The 12,952-nt window shown below is 39.2% G+C and overlaps 1 protein-coding gene across 3 annotated transcripts in view; it reads left to right on the plus strand.

Moving 5' to 3' along the window:
• Positions 1-12,952, plus strand: part of PPP2R2C (protein phosphatase 2 regulatory subunit Bgamma) — a 141,397-nt gene that overhangs the window by 74,895 nt on the left and 53,550 nt on the right. For 2 of the 3 annotated variants that reach the window (XM_009635498.2, XM_035891093.1), the window contains 2 exons: positions 9,526-9,623; positions 10,205-10,370. In XM_009635498.2, coding sequence (XP_009633793.1) covers positions 9,526-9,623; positions 10,205-10,370 — 264 coding nt within the window. Of the gene's footprint in view, positions 1-7,067; positions 7,078-9,525; positions 9,624-10,204; positions 10,371-12,952 lie in introns of those variants that run through there. The other variant, XM_009635499.2, reaches the window with a different exon arrangement.

Genomic DNA, 12,952 nt, shown 5'->3' on the forward strand with positions numbered 1-12,952 from the left:
CCCCCTCCCCGCTTCACCCCAAAGCCAGCTCAATGGGGCTTTTTCTTCCTTGCTGCATGGTATTGTGAGGCTCTGTTTGTTAGGGCTCCATCAGTATATTCTTTTAACAACAGGCATACTCATTTGAACTGGAAGCAGGAACATTTAAGTCTCTAGACAAGTGATTAAGAGCTTTATTAAATAGAAATGTTTTGCTGAGCCACTGCTTGGATTATCTGTCACTTAGTGTGTGGATAATCAAAACTGCTTCTCTGATCTTGGATGAAAACTCTGGAGGATCTGTTTCATTTTTTCCTTTGTGTAAAATGGGAATGCTAACATTTCCTTACGGGTTTCCTTGGGTTGCTGGGGGGTTTAATGCCAGGAAAGCGCTTTGAACATGAGAACTGCTGTGACAGAATTATTGAGAGCTTTGCTTCTGGAATTTAATTGCTCCGTTAAGGGGGGGTGGGGGAAAGTAGTTCAGAACCAGCTGGCAGTGAAATTCTATTGAAGTTTGTATGTAATACATGGGAAATAATATTCATATTTAATCTGGTTATTCAGGATTGTATTTTAAATTTTTGATGACTTTTCATTACTCTGATATATTTTAAATTAATGATTTTCCTTTAAAATTCTAAATATGGGTGGGATTTTTTTTGTCCTTGTTTTATAATAGCCTTTTAGGAAAACTTGATGTTTGCTTAGCGTAGATCATTGCAATTATTATGCACAAGCATAATCACTTCTGACAATGAAAGTAAAATTAGTATACTTTAATAATTTGTACACTTCCCATTTTTGGCATTTCTTTGCTCCAAAAGGAGGGGTGAGGTTCAAGGTCTTTCTCTGCTCTCAATAAAACCCGGTTGCCTAGCATTTTTAACACTTGGCAGCACCATTTCTAATCTGTCTTTTGCTGGCAGCCAGGCTGTGCAGCTCCTCGGTGGGAAGTAACATGGAGCTGAGCAGAAGCTCCCAGCTCAGGCAGGCTTCCTTCTGTGAGTACCAGCTTAAACCCTGCTCTGGAAATTGTAAATACATAATGTGCTGCCCATGGCGATTTTTTCCTTCTTGCCCTTCAGTGTTGGTTGGTAAGAGGAGTGGACTGGCACGTTTCCTAATTGTGCTAATGTTTATAAAGTGGAGTGTTTCAAGCCTGTTGCTGAAGCCTTAGCTTAGATGACTGCCTCATCTGACAGTAAACACAGAAAGAAAGTAAGAAATGTCTGGCTGCATTTTTTCTTTCTTTTTTTCCAGAAGTCTCAGAAGAGTAAATTACTAGCGTGTGTTACACAGTGTAAGCCGTGAAGAAGCTTTTAGGGGATGTGATGTTCAGAAGCTTTCTGTGCATATCTTTGTACTAAAAGAGAGATGGATCTGCAGTGTTTTCTTAATTCTACGTGTTGCTTGTAAGAACAGCTATGAGCAGTGTTACCGAACAGCTTAGATTTACCGATGGTGAAAGGCTTTCTAGGGAGTTTTCCAGTTTGGTCAGGGTGAATAGGATGGAGGGGACAGTGCCTCCCAGCCATGGGCTGCTTGGCCATCCCCAGTGGCCAAGGTACCTGCTGGTACCTGTTAGTGTGCAGGTACTGGGGGCTGCCGGTCCCTCCGAGCTTAGGGGCTGCTCGCTTACCGCAGGTGATGCGGTACTGCCAACTGGGAGCCCCCAAATAGGTATTAAAAGGAATTGTAGCAAGCTTTTTATCAGTCCACTGAGTATTTCAGTTTATGAAGGCACAAAGCAGTGCACTTAGTGACTTCAGCAAGCGTAACAGTAGCGTTAATAAGGCATTCTGCAGAACATAGGACCAAAGCTTTGCAAGGTCTCACTGATCTAAGCAGGTCACCTTGAACATGAAGAAACTGAAATGCATGTAAACTGTAGCCAAAATTTTGAGAAATGTGTCCTAATTTTCAGCTACACTACATCTGACGCATGTTCCTTGACCTTATTTACTACTGAAGTAGTGGGAAACTTTCCATCTACCTCGGTGGGCAGAAGGTCAAGTCTCTTTGGCCTCTTTTCCTGGAGGCCTTGTACTCTGCAGGAGGGAGATGGGTGCCAGAACCTGTGAAATAAGAGCTTTGAGCCTTTAAACTAAGAATAAAAGTGGGGGGGTCACTTTACAAAAAACTGAATCTCAGTGACTTGTATTCAGTACAAAATGTTCTTTTTAGCCCAGAACCCAGATAATCCATTTTACATATTTGTCCTGTATGCAAAATTATTATTATTTTTTTTTACATTGACTGTGCTCCAATAGTTGGGAGTCATTTCCTGATTTTCTAATTTGAGAAATACAGCTAGAAATTAGCATGTGATTAAAAAGCTGTTGAAAACATTTTCTAAGCTCTTAAAATACATACATACAAAAATACTGGATAAAAAAGCCAACTCTTAAAGCTCGAGGCTAGAAACAGTAAATCACAGTGGTCCTAGGTGCTCACAGAGGGGGTGAAAATTTCGGATTTGGTTTTTAGGTTCTATTTCCAGTAAGTTCTGTCTTTGAGGGAGCACTGAACCTACATTCAAAGGTTCTGAGTGGGAAGGTGCTTTCCTTGGTCCCTGAGGATATAGCGATGCATGGACCTGTGAAACTCAGTGGTATCATGAAGGTCTCATGATCAGCCAGGACTGATGCAGGCCACTGAGATATGTACATGTAGCATTTCTAAAATCCAGAAGTTGGAGATTAAAGATGGAAAAAAGGGAAAGATTTGCTCGGTGCTTGCCAGCATTTGAAGTTGGAAAATTTTTTGCTTCCTTTTTTTACTATTATTTACTACAATCCTCAGCTGAAGTGTTCTTATTTCAAGCAGCTTTTCAAGAGCTGTTCAGCATTTGACCCTGTGGTTTTGGATTACACATCAGGAAGAGATTGTTATACTCAGAAAGAAAGGTGATATTTAGCCTGATAAACCTCCTTGTTCTTGCTTGACAAGATTAAATGGGGCTGTTTGGATTTTGCCCTCAATATATTTGTCCTTGCTAGCAATGAAGCCAGGCAAAGGTGTCAGGAAAGCAACTACATGAAGCGTAGTGGACACAGATCTCTGGATTTCATTCTGTTACTGATTTATCACCTTGTTTCACTGGTCCCTGAAGCACTTAAATTCTTTGCATCTATGTTCAAAGTTTGCCCTGGCCAAAATTAGCTTCCTGTTGTGTTTTGCATTGCCCACACATCTAACATGGAGCAAACATTTACCATTTTGCAGCACAAACTCCACCAGGTTTTAAAGCCATAATAAATGAGAAAAAAAGCAAAGCAAACTATTTTCCAGGGTGACAGATAATCCCAGGGACAAAGGGGCAGATAGAGCCTTTATTTCAAACTACTTTTATTTATTATCTTTTGCTGTGGCATTTGCTCGTGCTCTTTCATGCTTTCTCAAGCTTTCACGTGTGCAGATGCTCTCTCACGTATGCTATTTTGCACCCTTTCTCATGCTTTTGCTCTTTTAACATGTTTGCATATTCTCTCTCTCTTTCTCCATCTCGTGCATCCTTGCATTCTCTTTTTCTCTCATGTGTCCTGATATGGCCATGCAACTGTGTACTGGCTTGTATCCTATGTTGTTTTGGTGACTTGGAGAGGCGATCAGGTAGTTTGTGTGTAGGTCAACAAAATGTCTTGTCCACCAGTAGAGTGGAGTTGACTTTCTGGGGTGTTGGCTTTTAGTGTTAAGTTTCTGACCCAGCCAAGGTGGACAGTGTGATGTGTGAGATTTTGCATTGTGCTTACTTGAATTTTGAGGGGTGAGTAACACTGCTGTGAACCAGAATAAATGTGCGTTAGTCAGCTGCTTCCAGTGGGAAATTTTTCTGTTGTCAAGGATCTCTCCTTTCAAAAAAGGATTCATCTGACCCTCATACATTTGAGGGTTTGCATTCCTTGTTTTCTAGCTGCTTGAGGAAACCTTTGAAACTTCAGCTTAAGAAAAAAAAGCAGGCTTTTTCTTTCCATCCGTTTCTTTTTTCTTTCCCCCTCTTTTTATTTGTCCAAGGCTAAACTAAATTCTGACAACACAGCTCATTGTAATGGCCTTTCCTTCACACAAGATACTGTAGTATTGCTGCTCCTCTTTTATCTGCCATTTGTCCCTTTGTTTTATGGCTGTCTTTGTTGCAAGCTTCTTTGTTGTTTCTTCCAGATTATGCTCCTCAGGGACTCTTGTATCAGTATGACTGAACATTGCTTGCAGCCATGCCAGATTGTGCTGTGATCTTACTGGAGTTCACAAACCAGGGTTAGGCCAGGTTAGAACTTGGTTGAAATAACACCGACTCCAAGATTGCCTCCTAGCCACTGGGAACACGCGCAACAAAAACCTGACCTAGATGCTGATTGAGTCGGCCCAGGCTGACGGTGTTGCCACGCTGATTGTGGTGGATGGGATCTAAAGGAGAAGTTCTGACCTGTTCTGGCTGGTAGGATTTCACAGCATTTTTTTGGAGAAAATTACTGATGTTAATTCCAGTGTTTTGGCCCATTCCAAATCCTTTGATTGTCTAGCAGGATTACACTGCAATCCAACACAATATTATATTCTCTGATCTTCTTTTCCCTGTACTTTTGCATGGTGTTGTTTGCCCTCAAAACTTGCTGCTGCTGTCCAAAAAGCTGCATTTTTGTGCTGAGTGAAATAGTTTTGAAATTTTTTGCTTTCCTGATCTGATGAGGTTCTTAGGGACATGGTTTAGTGGTGGGATGGCAGGGTTAGGCTAAAGGTTGGACTCGATGATCTTAAAGGTCTTTTCCAACCAAAGCGATTCTATGATTCTGAAGCAAAATAAAGTATACTAGGGCCTTCAAATGAAGGGCCTCAGAATGGTAGAAATTATTAGGAAAAGTAACATACAGAAAATTATATTTGAGCTTTTCTTAGAGCTGCTTGAGGTTTCTGACCAATAGACTGCGTGAAGATGAGTTAAGTATGCTCAGACTTGCTTCACTGAGCACATAGAGGTGGAAGATGTCATGCAATTATGCTAGTGCCCCAAAATGATGCAAAGATTTATTATATAGATAAGTGTTTTCCAATTATTATAAAGGTATTTGGACCCATTTGTGTTATATAGGAATAAGCTGTTAAAACCCCTTAAAATAAACCTCTAAGAGGCTAGAAAGGAAACATCAAAAAGTATGTGATGGTGTGAAATAAAGGCCAGAATTAATTCGGGCCGCGTGCACCAACCTTTGTTTCATCCACCCCACACTGAGTCGAGGGGGCAGGACGGGGGGGCTGCTGGAGGGTTTGTTTGCCTGCATCCGTGCTGGAACAGAAGTTGTTAAGGGAGGAGCAGTACAATCAGCTAGAGATACCTTGATGTGCACAGATGTACATCGGTAGACTTAGATCTATTAGAAAAGCTGAATATATCTGGCTAAGCAGCAGGTGTTGGGTACAACGTAGCCATTAAGCACATTTAAGGAGTGTAAATTATGAAGCTGCAGAGGAATTAGTTAATGAGGTACAAAAGGGTGGAGGTGACTAGGAGTCAGGGGAATGAAATACTTCAGACTGGATCAGGAAAAACTTCCTGATGGTTTAAGCTGTAATGTGAAGTCTTTCTGTGAATATGTAAAATCAGTCTGGGGAATGAAGCCTGTAATGCGACGTACCTGCTGGGACAATTTGCAGTGGTAGGGTGTGGAAGAGATGACCAGGTATATACCCCCCCCGGAGTATTTTCGTCTTTTGAAGGTTTTTGGTTTGCTTTTCTCAGTCAGTGTCTGTATTTTGAGTGTCCAAGTTGTGCTTTTTAACTAGGTGAAAATGTTATGCATCATGACTTTTAAATCCAAGTTTATATACATTTCTGCATAGACAAAATGGGGAATTTAAAAACAGAGTAGGACGATTAATACTGGATAAAAGTTGGGATTTGCAATCTGATTGGAAACATTTGCCTGTTGGCATTGAGGTTACCCATAATTGTTCTTAATAGGTAAATTATCTCTGTCTTTGATAATCCTAATCGTTAGTGCAAAGCTTGGCACTGCCGGCAGAGATATGGAAGGTGTAGTGCAGAAGAAGGCTGGAAGGAGTCTTTCATCTCTGCCATCCCTTGCCAAGGGCTTACTGTACATGCAAATTCATCAGCTCTTCCATTGTGGAGCATTTCTATATCCTGGAGAGGGTGAAGTCTGGTAGTTAATTGCTCTGTACACTCAGGGGGCCATTCTCCAATGGAAGGAGCCTGAAAGGAGGCTGTAGTGAGGAGGGGGTCGGCCTCTTCTCCCTGGTAACAGATGATAGGACGAGGGGGAATGGTTTGAAGCTGCGCCAGGGCAGGTTTAGGTTAGATATTAGGAAAAACTTCTTCACTGAAAGGGTTGTCAGGCTCTGGAATGGGCTGCCCAGGGAGGTGGTCGAGTCCCCATCCTTGGAGGTATTTAAAAGAAGGATAGATGAGGTGCTTAGGGACATGGTTTAGTGGTGGGATGGCAGGGTTAGGTTAAAGGTTGGACTCGATGATCTTAAAGGTCTTTTCCAACCAAAGTGATTCTAAGAACCTGCAGGATGGGACCGTGGTGGCTGATGTTGCTACAGCATTAATAAGTATGTAGGGAATGTTCTGCAGAAGGGTATGGAGAGCTTTGTTGATTGATTCTGTTCCTACCTCCTCTGTCTTAGGAAGAGCCAGCCTAGCTAATCTTTTTTTATGAAAACAGCATGACTAATGTTCGCCTGCTAAACAGATATGCTGGATAAGATTTTTTTTGGCTGTTGTTTTCAGCTGTTATTTACAGGATCAATAAAAGTGATTTTCCAATTCAAGGATAATTTTTTTACCAACAAACTGCATAGCCTCTAAGGTCGGAATATTGGATCTGCTCTTTTTCAGAACAAGTTAATTTAAAAATGATAGGTAGTTTCCAGTTCAGAATTAGTTTTTCTAATAGAAAGGAGGGAATGCATCTGAAGAAACACCTTGGGGGGAGAGAATTTTGTCTCAGAACAGCATCATTACACAGTGCCCACAGATACTTAATGTTTTAACTGCTTTTCTTTAAACACTCATCACTTAACAGCACACAGTTTTTTAATGACAAATGCAACATAATAACAAAATGCAGAGCTGTTTTATTATAAACCTTGTTCAGTTATTATTGAAGTTTGTGTGAATACTCCTAAGGACTTCACTGGGCATTGGCTGATGCCCTCTGTAAAGTGCAATATAATATTTTGTGACCATAGAGAAGAGGATTCCATGCCATTGTGGAAGTATTCCAGGCCAATAGCAAGTGTATTCACACATAGAAGTTCAAATGCCATTCATTCCTTTTGCCCAGTTTTTTTATCTGCTTCTTTTATGAGCTGTTGAGAAAATCACATATACGTTACACATACACGTGCATACACACATATTTTAACAGATATTACAGTCCTCCCCTCTGCATTTACCCTTCTCCCCCATTGCATGCTTAAGATAAGAGCCTCCATTCTAAAAGGGCTGTCACTATCAGACTTCTGCAGTTCTGCCTCTATGGCTGGGGTAAGATACAGCTTTAAGTGAGTAAAATCATGCAGGTATCATTTTAAAAGCAGGAGCCCACACCTACTATCAGTATGAATTTTGCAGGATAAGAACGAAATAGCCATGAACTGTTATTCTACTAGAAGCACTACAAATGAACTTTACATGCCAGAAAAGCTGATTGGGTTTTTAGATGAAAAAAAAAAATTAATGATTTTTTAGATCAAATTCAACCCATCCCAAGCCCCAGAGCATCACCAACCATAAGGAGAGTCTCTCTACTTCTCCTGTACTCTAATAAGACTAGGGCTTTTGGGGTTATTCCCTGTAAAATACAGTCTGTGGAAGTCCACATAAAAATCAAGTGCCGTTAACTTTGAGAAGCTTTGGGTTCAGACCCAAAATATTGTAAGTCATCATGTTCCATTTTTCTCAAATGAATTAATATAAACATTATTTATTGTTATTAATACACATCCGTCCATTTTATTCAGGAAAAAAAATTGCATACATGCTTTATGATTCCCCTTTCCTCCTTTATAATAGGTAGCGTGTGGAGGAAAAAAAGAGGAAGGTTTCATTGATTGGTTGGTTTTTTGTTGGGTTTTTTTGACAGAACAATTTGATGGTGAAGATTTCTTAAAAAACCTAAAAGATACTTTTCTTTACCATGATTAGGGTGAAGTTTTCCTTCTTTAGATGGTGAATTGTTTATAACGTTTCAGTAGGAATCTGGCTTTTGGATGGCTGCGTTGCTGATGAGAGCTACTGGCAATAGAAGCTTTCTAACACTCAACTGCTAGTTTATTAAAAGAAGAATAGGAACAGATGTTTTCAATTCATAAAATGTATCAAATAAATGGTACATCCACTTGTTATTTCAATTCCTTTGAATTTTAGTGAACTCATTTGGGGCTAGGTTTTCAAACGAGCTTAGCCCACTGTCGTCTCATTGTTCTCAGTATAAACTGATGGATGATGAACGTGTTTGAAAACCACAGCTTTTTATGCCTAAAGGGGAGCTGCTAACTACTGATGCTTCTAAAAATCTGGCCTGTGTTTCTGATGAGTGAATACTGGTCATTATAGAGGATTCATATATGCAATCTCGGAGTAATACTCTGCATTTCTCTGTGATTGTATATATGATGGCTTCTTAATTTACTATTGCACTAGGCGTTTTAATTTAAATTATGCTAATAGTGTAGGATTAACTGTGGATTATGATTCTAGCATTTACTGTCATACAAACAGAAGAACCAATTCTTTTGCTCCACAGTCTCTTTCTCCCTTCTCATCCTGATGTATAGTAATTTGTACTCAAGACTGGCCTCAGGTTTTGATGAGGTTTCTTGTTTAAGCTGATGCAATTGCTTAGGGAAAGGGAGTTGAAAATCAGAAAAAGAAGAGACTGGGATTTTTTTTTATCTTCTGATGACACATTTTTATGGTCCTGAAATGATTTACCAATAACGGTGATTTAAATGGGCTCTTGCCAGCACTGCACAGTGAGCAGTTTTGATTTTGCCTTCATTCCTCTGTGGCAGGACAGGCTACATGTGTGTTGCTTTTGCACTCTTGGCTCAAATACATATTTGAGAAAACTAGTGCTAGGGGGTTATATTAAAGCCCTTATATAGGGTGAAGACTGAATAATACATGCAACAGGACTGAGACGTTGTGTTGGTCCTTGCTGGAGGAAATAGCAGGAGGCCAATGCCGTTGCTGTCTCCAGTACTGAAAAAAGCTTTGTAGCAGCCTGAGATTGCTCTTCTTGAAGCATAACCTCTCCAGAGACCTCCTCCACTCCCAAACTGCAGATGTGCTGGAAACACAAATTTGCCTCGTTATGTTTGCACTTGTTTCATTGTGTAGCGACCTCAGATTGTAATGGCATGCAGCCTGTTTGCATTAGTGACTTGCTGTTGAATTCATCTGTATTCCTTCAAATCCCTCATTTGTTGCATTTTTTGTGGAGTGCTTGATATTTCTAATGGCTTTGTGTTGTAGTAGCAGTCTAAAATTTGCCTTTTTTCTCTTTTTCCCTCCAGCTGATATTATTTCTACAGTTGAGTTCAACCACACTGGAGAACTGCTGGCTACTGGTGACAAGGGGGGTCGGGTTGTTATATTCCAAAGGGAACCTGAGGTATGTGAGTTACCAGTGTAGTCCTTAATAGCTTGCTAAAACCTGGCTTTATTTTTAATACTTTAATTGGATCTAACAAACAAACTTGTTTATGATCTTTGGAGAAGAAGTGAAAGAGGGTAAGGATCTTTTACTCAGAAGTTTGCTCTCCCAAACAAAAATGCTTCAAAGCTCCAAAATTCTAAGCTAAGAAAAAAGAAGGTTGTTTTTGTTTTACTTCTACATTGGTTTAATAGCTTTTGCCTGTTTGATGGAACCATTCCATTTAAGACAATGCCTTTGCTGCGATACCTTTAGGTTGCACTTTTAAATTCAGTCCATCTGCAGTGTCTTTTGTAGAAAGCTTTCCTGAATCATTGACATTTCTTCAAAAATTCTGCCTTTTATTAAATGTTACTTCGATACTTACAGGGAATTTCATTCCTGTAGAAACAAAGATGTCAATATCATGTTTTAAGTGAGAAATTAAATTACACTTTCAATATTTTTATATCTATAAGGCTGCTTATACACCTTTCCTAAGAGATGGAGATATATTGCCGTCATAAACCACATGTTTTTGTTATTGTTATTCTCCATAGAGTAAAAATGAGCCTTACAATCAGGGGGAGTACAATGTTTACAGCACTTTCCAGAGCCATGAACCTGAATTTGATTATTTGAAGAGCTTGGAGATAGAAGAAAAAATAAACAAGATCAAGTGGTTACCACAGCAAAATGCAGCTCACTCACTTTTATCAACAAATGGTAAGATAGATGACAGTATATAGGACATATCAGCATTTTGCTCGTGTGCATGTTAGTGCTGACTGCATATATTTGTTCATTTTAATCTACTGTTTCAGTAATTTCCTCCTTCAGAGTTTACCAAGACTGTCATACTGACTCTGATATCTGTTATTTATGTATTTTATTCATAGTCATAAGGTTTTTCTTATTGACTATCCATAGACATTTAGAGAGCTATCAATTTTTGCTATTAATATGCAGTGCTATCCTGAAGTAAATTTTGTGACAAAGGCATCACCTTACTCAGCAGCTGTGTTTCACTGGGGATTTAGAATTTTGTCTGCTGTATTTGTCATAACTTTTATTCTTTGTAGATGTGTAAATGAATGTAGGTGAGAGAGATGAATTTCTCTTTCTTTTCATTCATTATCATCAGAATGGTTTATTTAAGTACCAGAGAGTTACACAAATCTTTCGAAGGCAGTAGGAATAATAATGGGATATTGATACTGACTCATCTTTCTAACATGCTTAAGGCCTATTGATTAAAAAATGCAGTGTTATTGCTAAGAGGAGATATGCAGATGTGACATGGGGGAAGAAACTGAACGGGGCCTAACATGCGCAGGTGTCATTTAGGAAACATTTGGATACCCGCAACCTTTATTACTGCTGGTGATGCATGAGACAAAAATAACCAGTTTTAAATCTTGGATCTCATTGTAATCAGAAAAGAATTTTTCTTGTAGAAGCTTGAGAATGATTGGGAATTGCTGATAGAAAAATAGTATAATCTCACCTTTGGGAATTGAAGCTTTAAGGAAAAGTGATTATTTCTGGTTAAAATTTATAACAATAAATAATATTTACATTAATTCACAGTAGATTGTAAATTATTTTACATTTTGTGGTATATTTTCTTTAAAGTTGTCTTTTGAATTTTTAGGAGCACTGTTGCAATATTTGAAATGAAACATGTATGTCATAGCTAGGTGATTTGTGCTAATTTAATGATTAGTCAGCTAATTATGCAGCTTGGGACTTTACTTCTGCACTTCTTCCTTGGTCAAAATATCCCTTGTACTTCAGGTAACTTTAACTAAGAACAGCATCTTCCAAGTGCATGATACAAAAGCAAATGATTAAAAGCAAACCTCTCTCTTTTCATTTTAAAGTTTGTTTTTGGAAATACTGAGGAATACAGCCGAGTCCTCAGATGCGCTGCTTTTACAGTTGGCCTAATAGACCTTTATATCCGTTTTCTGGTTGATTTTAATACGGGATAGGAGAAAGGAAGAAATAATCAGTCTTAGCGTTGCTATGGCTTAATCCAGTTGCAACACTGAATAAGCCTAGGACCTGGTAAAATACTTTGGCCTCTGGTTTTCCCCCTTGTTAATTCTGGAGCATCCCAGCAGACCTCTTTATGGTGAGGAGAACAGAAGTGGTGCCACTAGCATAGCCTTTGGATTTTGGCTTTGAATTACAAAATGTTTTTGTGTGCCATGGAGGATTTCTAGCTTCCCGGCACAGCAGGGTGGAAGTCTGAAGATTCACCTCTTGGCATACTCTTGAAGATAGTTTTAACTTTAGGATACAGAAGGCCCATGTTGAATTTCTTGCTGTCTCACAGATTACCTGTGAGAAGTCATTGACAAGGTATATAAATTCTAATTACTAATTTCTGAGCCTGATATTTTAATGCAATTTTTGATATTTTGCTCTCTGGTAGTTTAGGATCTAAAGCACAGTTTTGGTCAGAAAAATGAGAACTGTGAAACAGCATCCTTTCTTTCCACAGGCACAGTGGGACAGTGCCCACTGAATTTGCTGGAAGGAGCATCCCTCTGTTGGGGAGCATGAGGGGAGTCCATCTAAATCTCGCCCTCAGTATGTGCAACTGGACAGGTCTGCACCTGCCCAAATCTATTTCCATCCTTCTAAGGAGGACTTTTGTCTGAGGCTGTTCCTGCACAGGTCACTTCTCTCAGAGGGGATCTTGGTTCCTTTCCAGCTCACGCGTTACCAACAAGTCATCGGCTAAGCTTTGATTGCAGCGTCTTAATTAATTGAGGCAGAAGGAAACCACCAAGGCTTTTGAGTCCCACTGTGAATTTGAAGTGCTTGCAGTTAGCAAATTTCTGGTTTGCACTGTAAACTGAACTGATTTTGTAGTAGAATAATAAATTATTAGGATTCGTGGCTATCTTTTGTACCAGAATATATTGGGCCCACTTCCAATATGAGCTGCATCGGGTAGATCAGAATTTGGCCCATACAGATCCTTTCATCTGAGGATTTCAGACTGCTTACCAGACATTAATTAATTTAAACTTCACAACACCCTTGAGACTGAATAAATACTGAACCTCACAGAGATGTTTGTTTCTGTATTTTGCAAAATATAAGCATGCTTAGAATTTCTAGGAAGTTTTTAAAGTCCAGAGGCAGATGAAGGTGAAGAAAACCAACACATGTGATACCCTTAACCACTAACAAAATAATTTTCACTCAGGAAAGGGATAGGTTTATTAATAGCAGTCAATTCCAACAATGGAAAATTGTTTTTATTTTTTATATAATGCATTTTATAATTGCTG

This window comes from Egretta garzetta, unplaced genomic scaffold, assembly GCF_000687185.1.
Source record: "Egretta garzetta isolate BGI_Z169 unplaced genomic scaffold, ASM68718v1 scaffold193, whole genome shotgun sequence".
Lineage (NCBI taxonomy): Eukaryota > Metazoa > Chordata > Aves > Pelecaniformes > Ardeidae > Egretta > Egretta garzetta.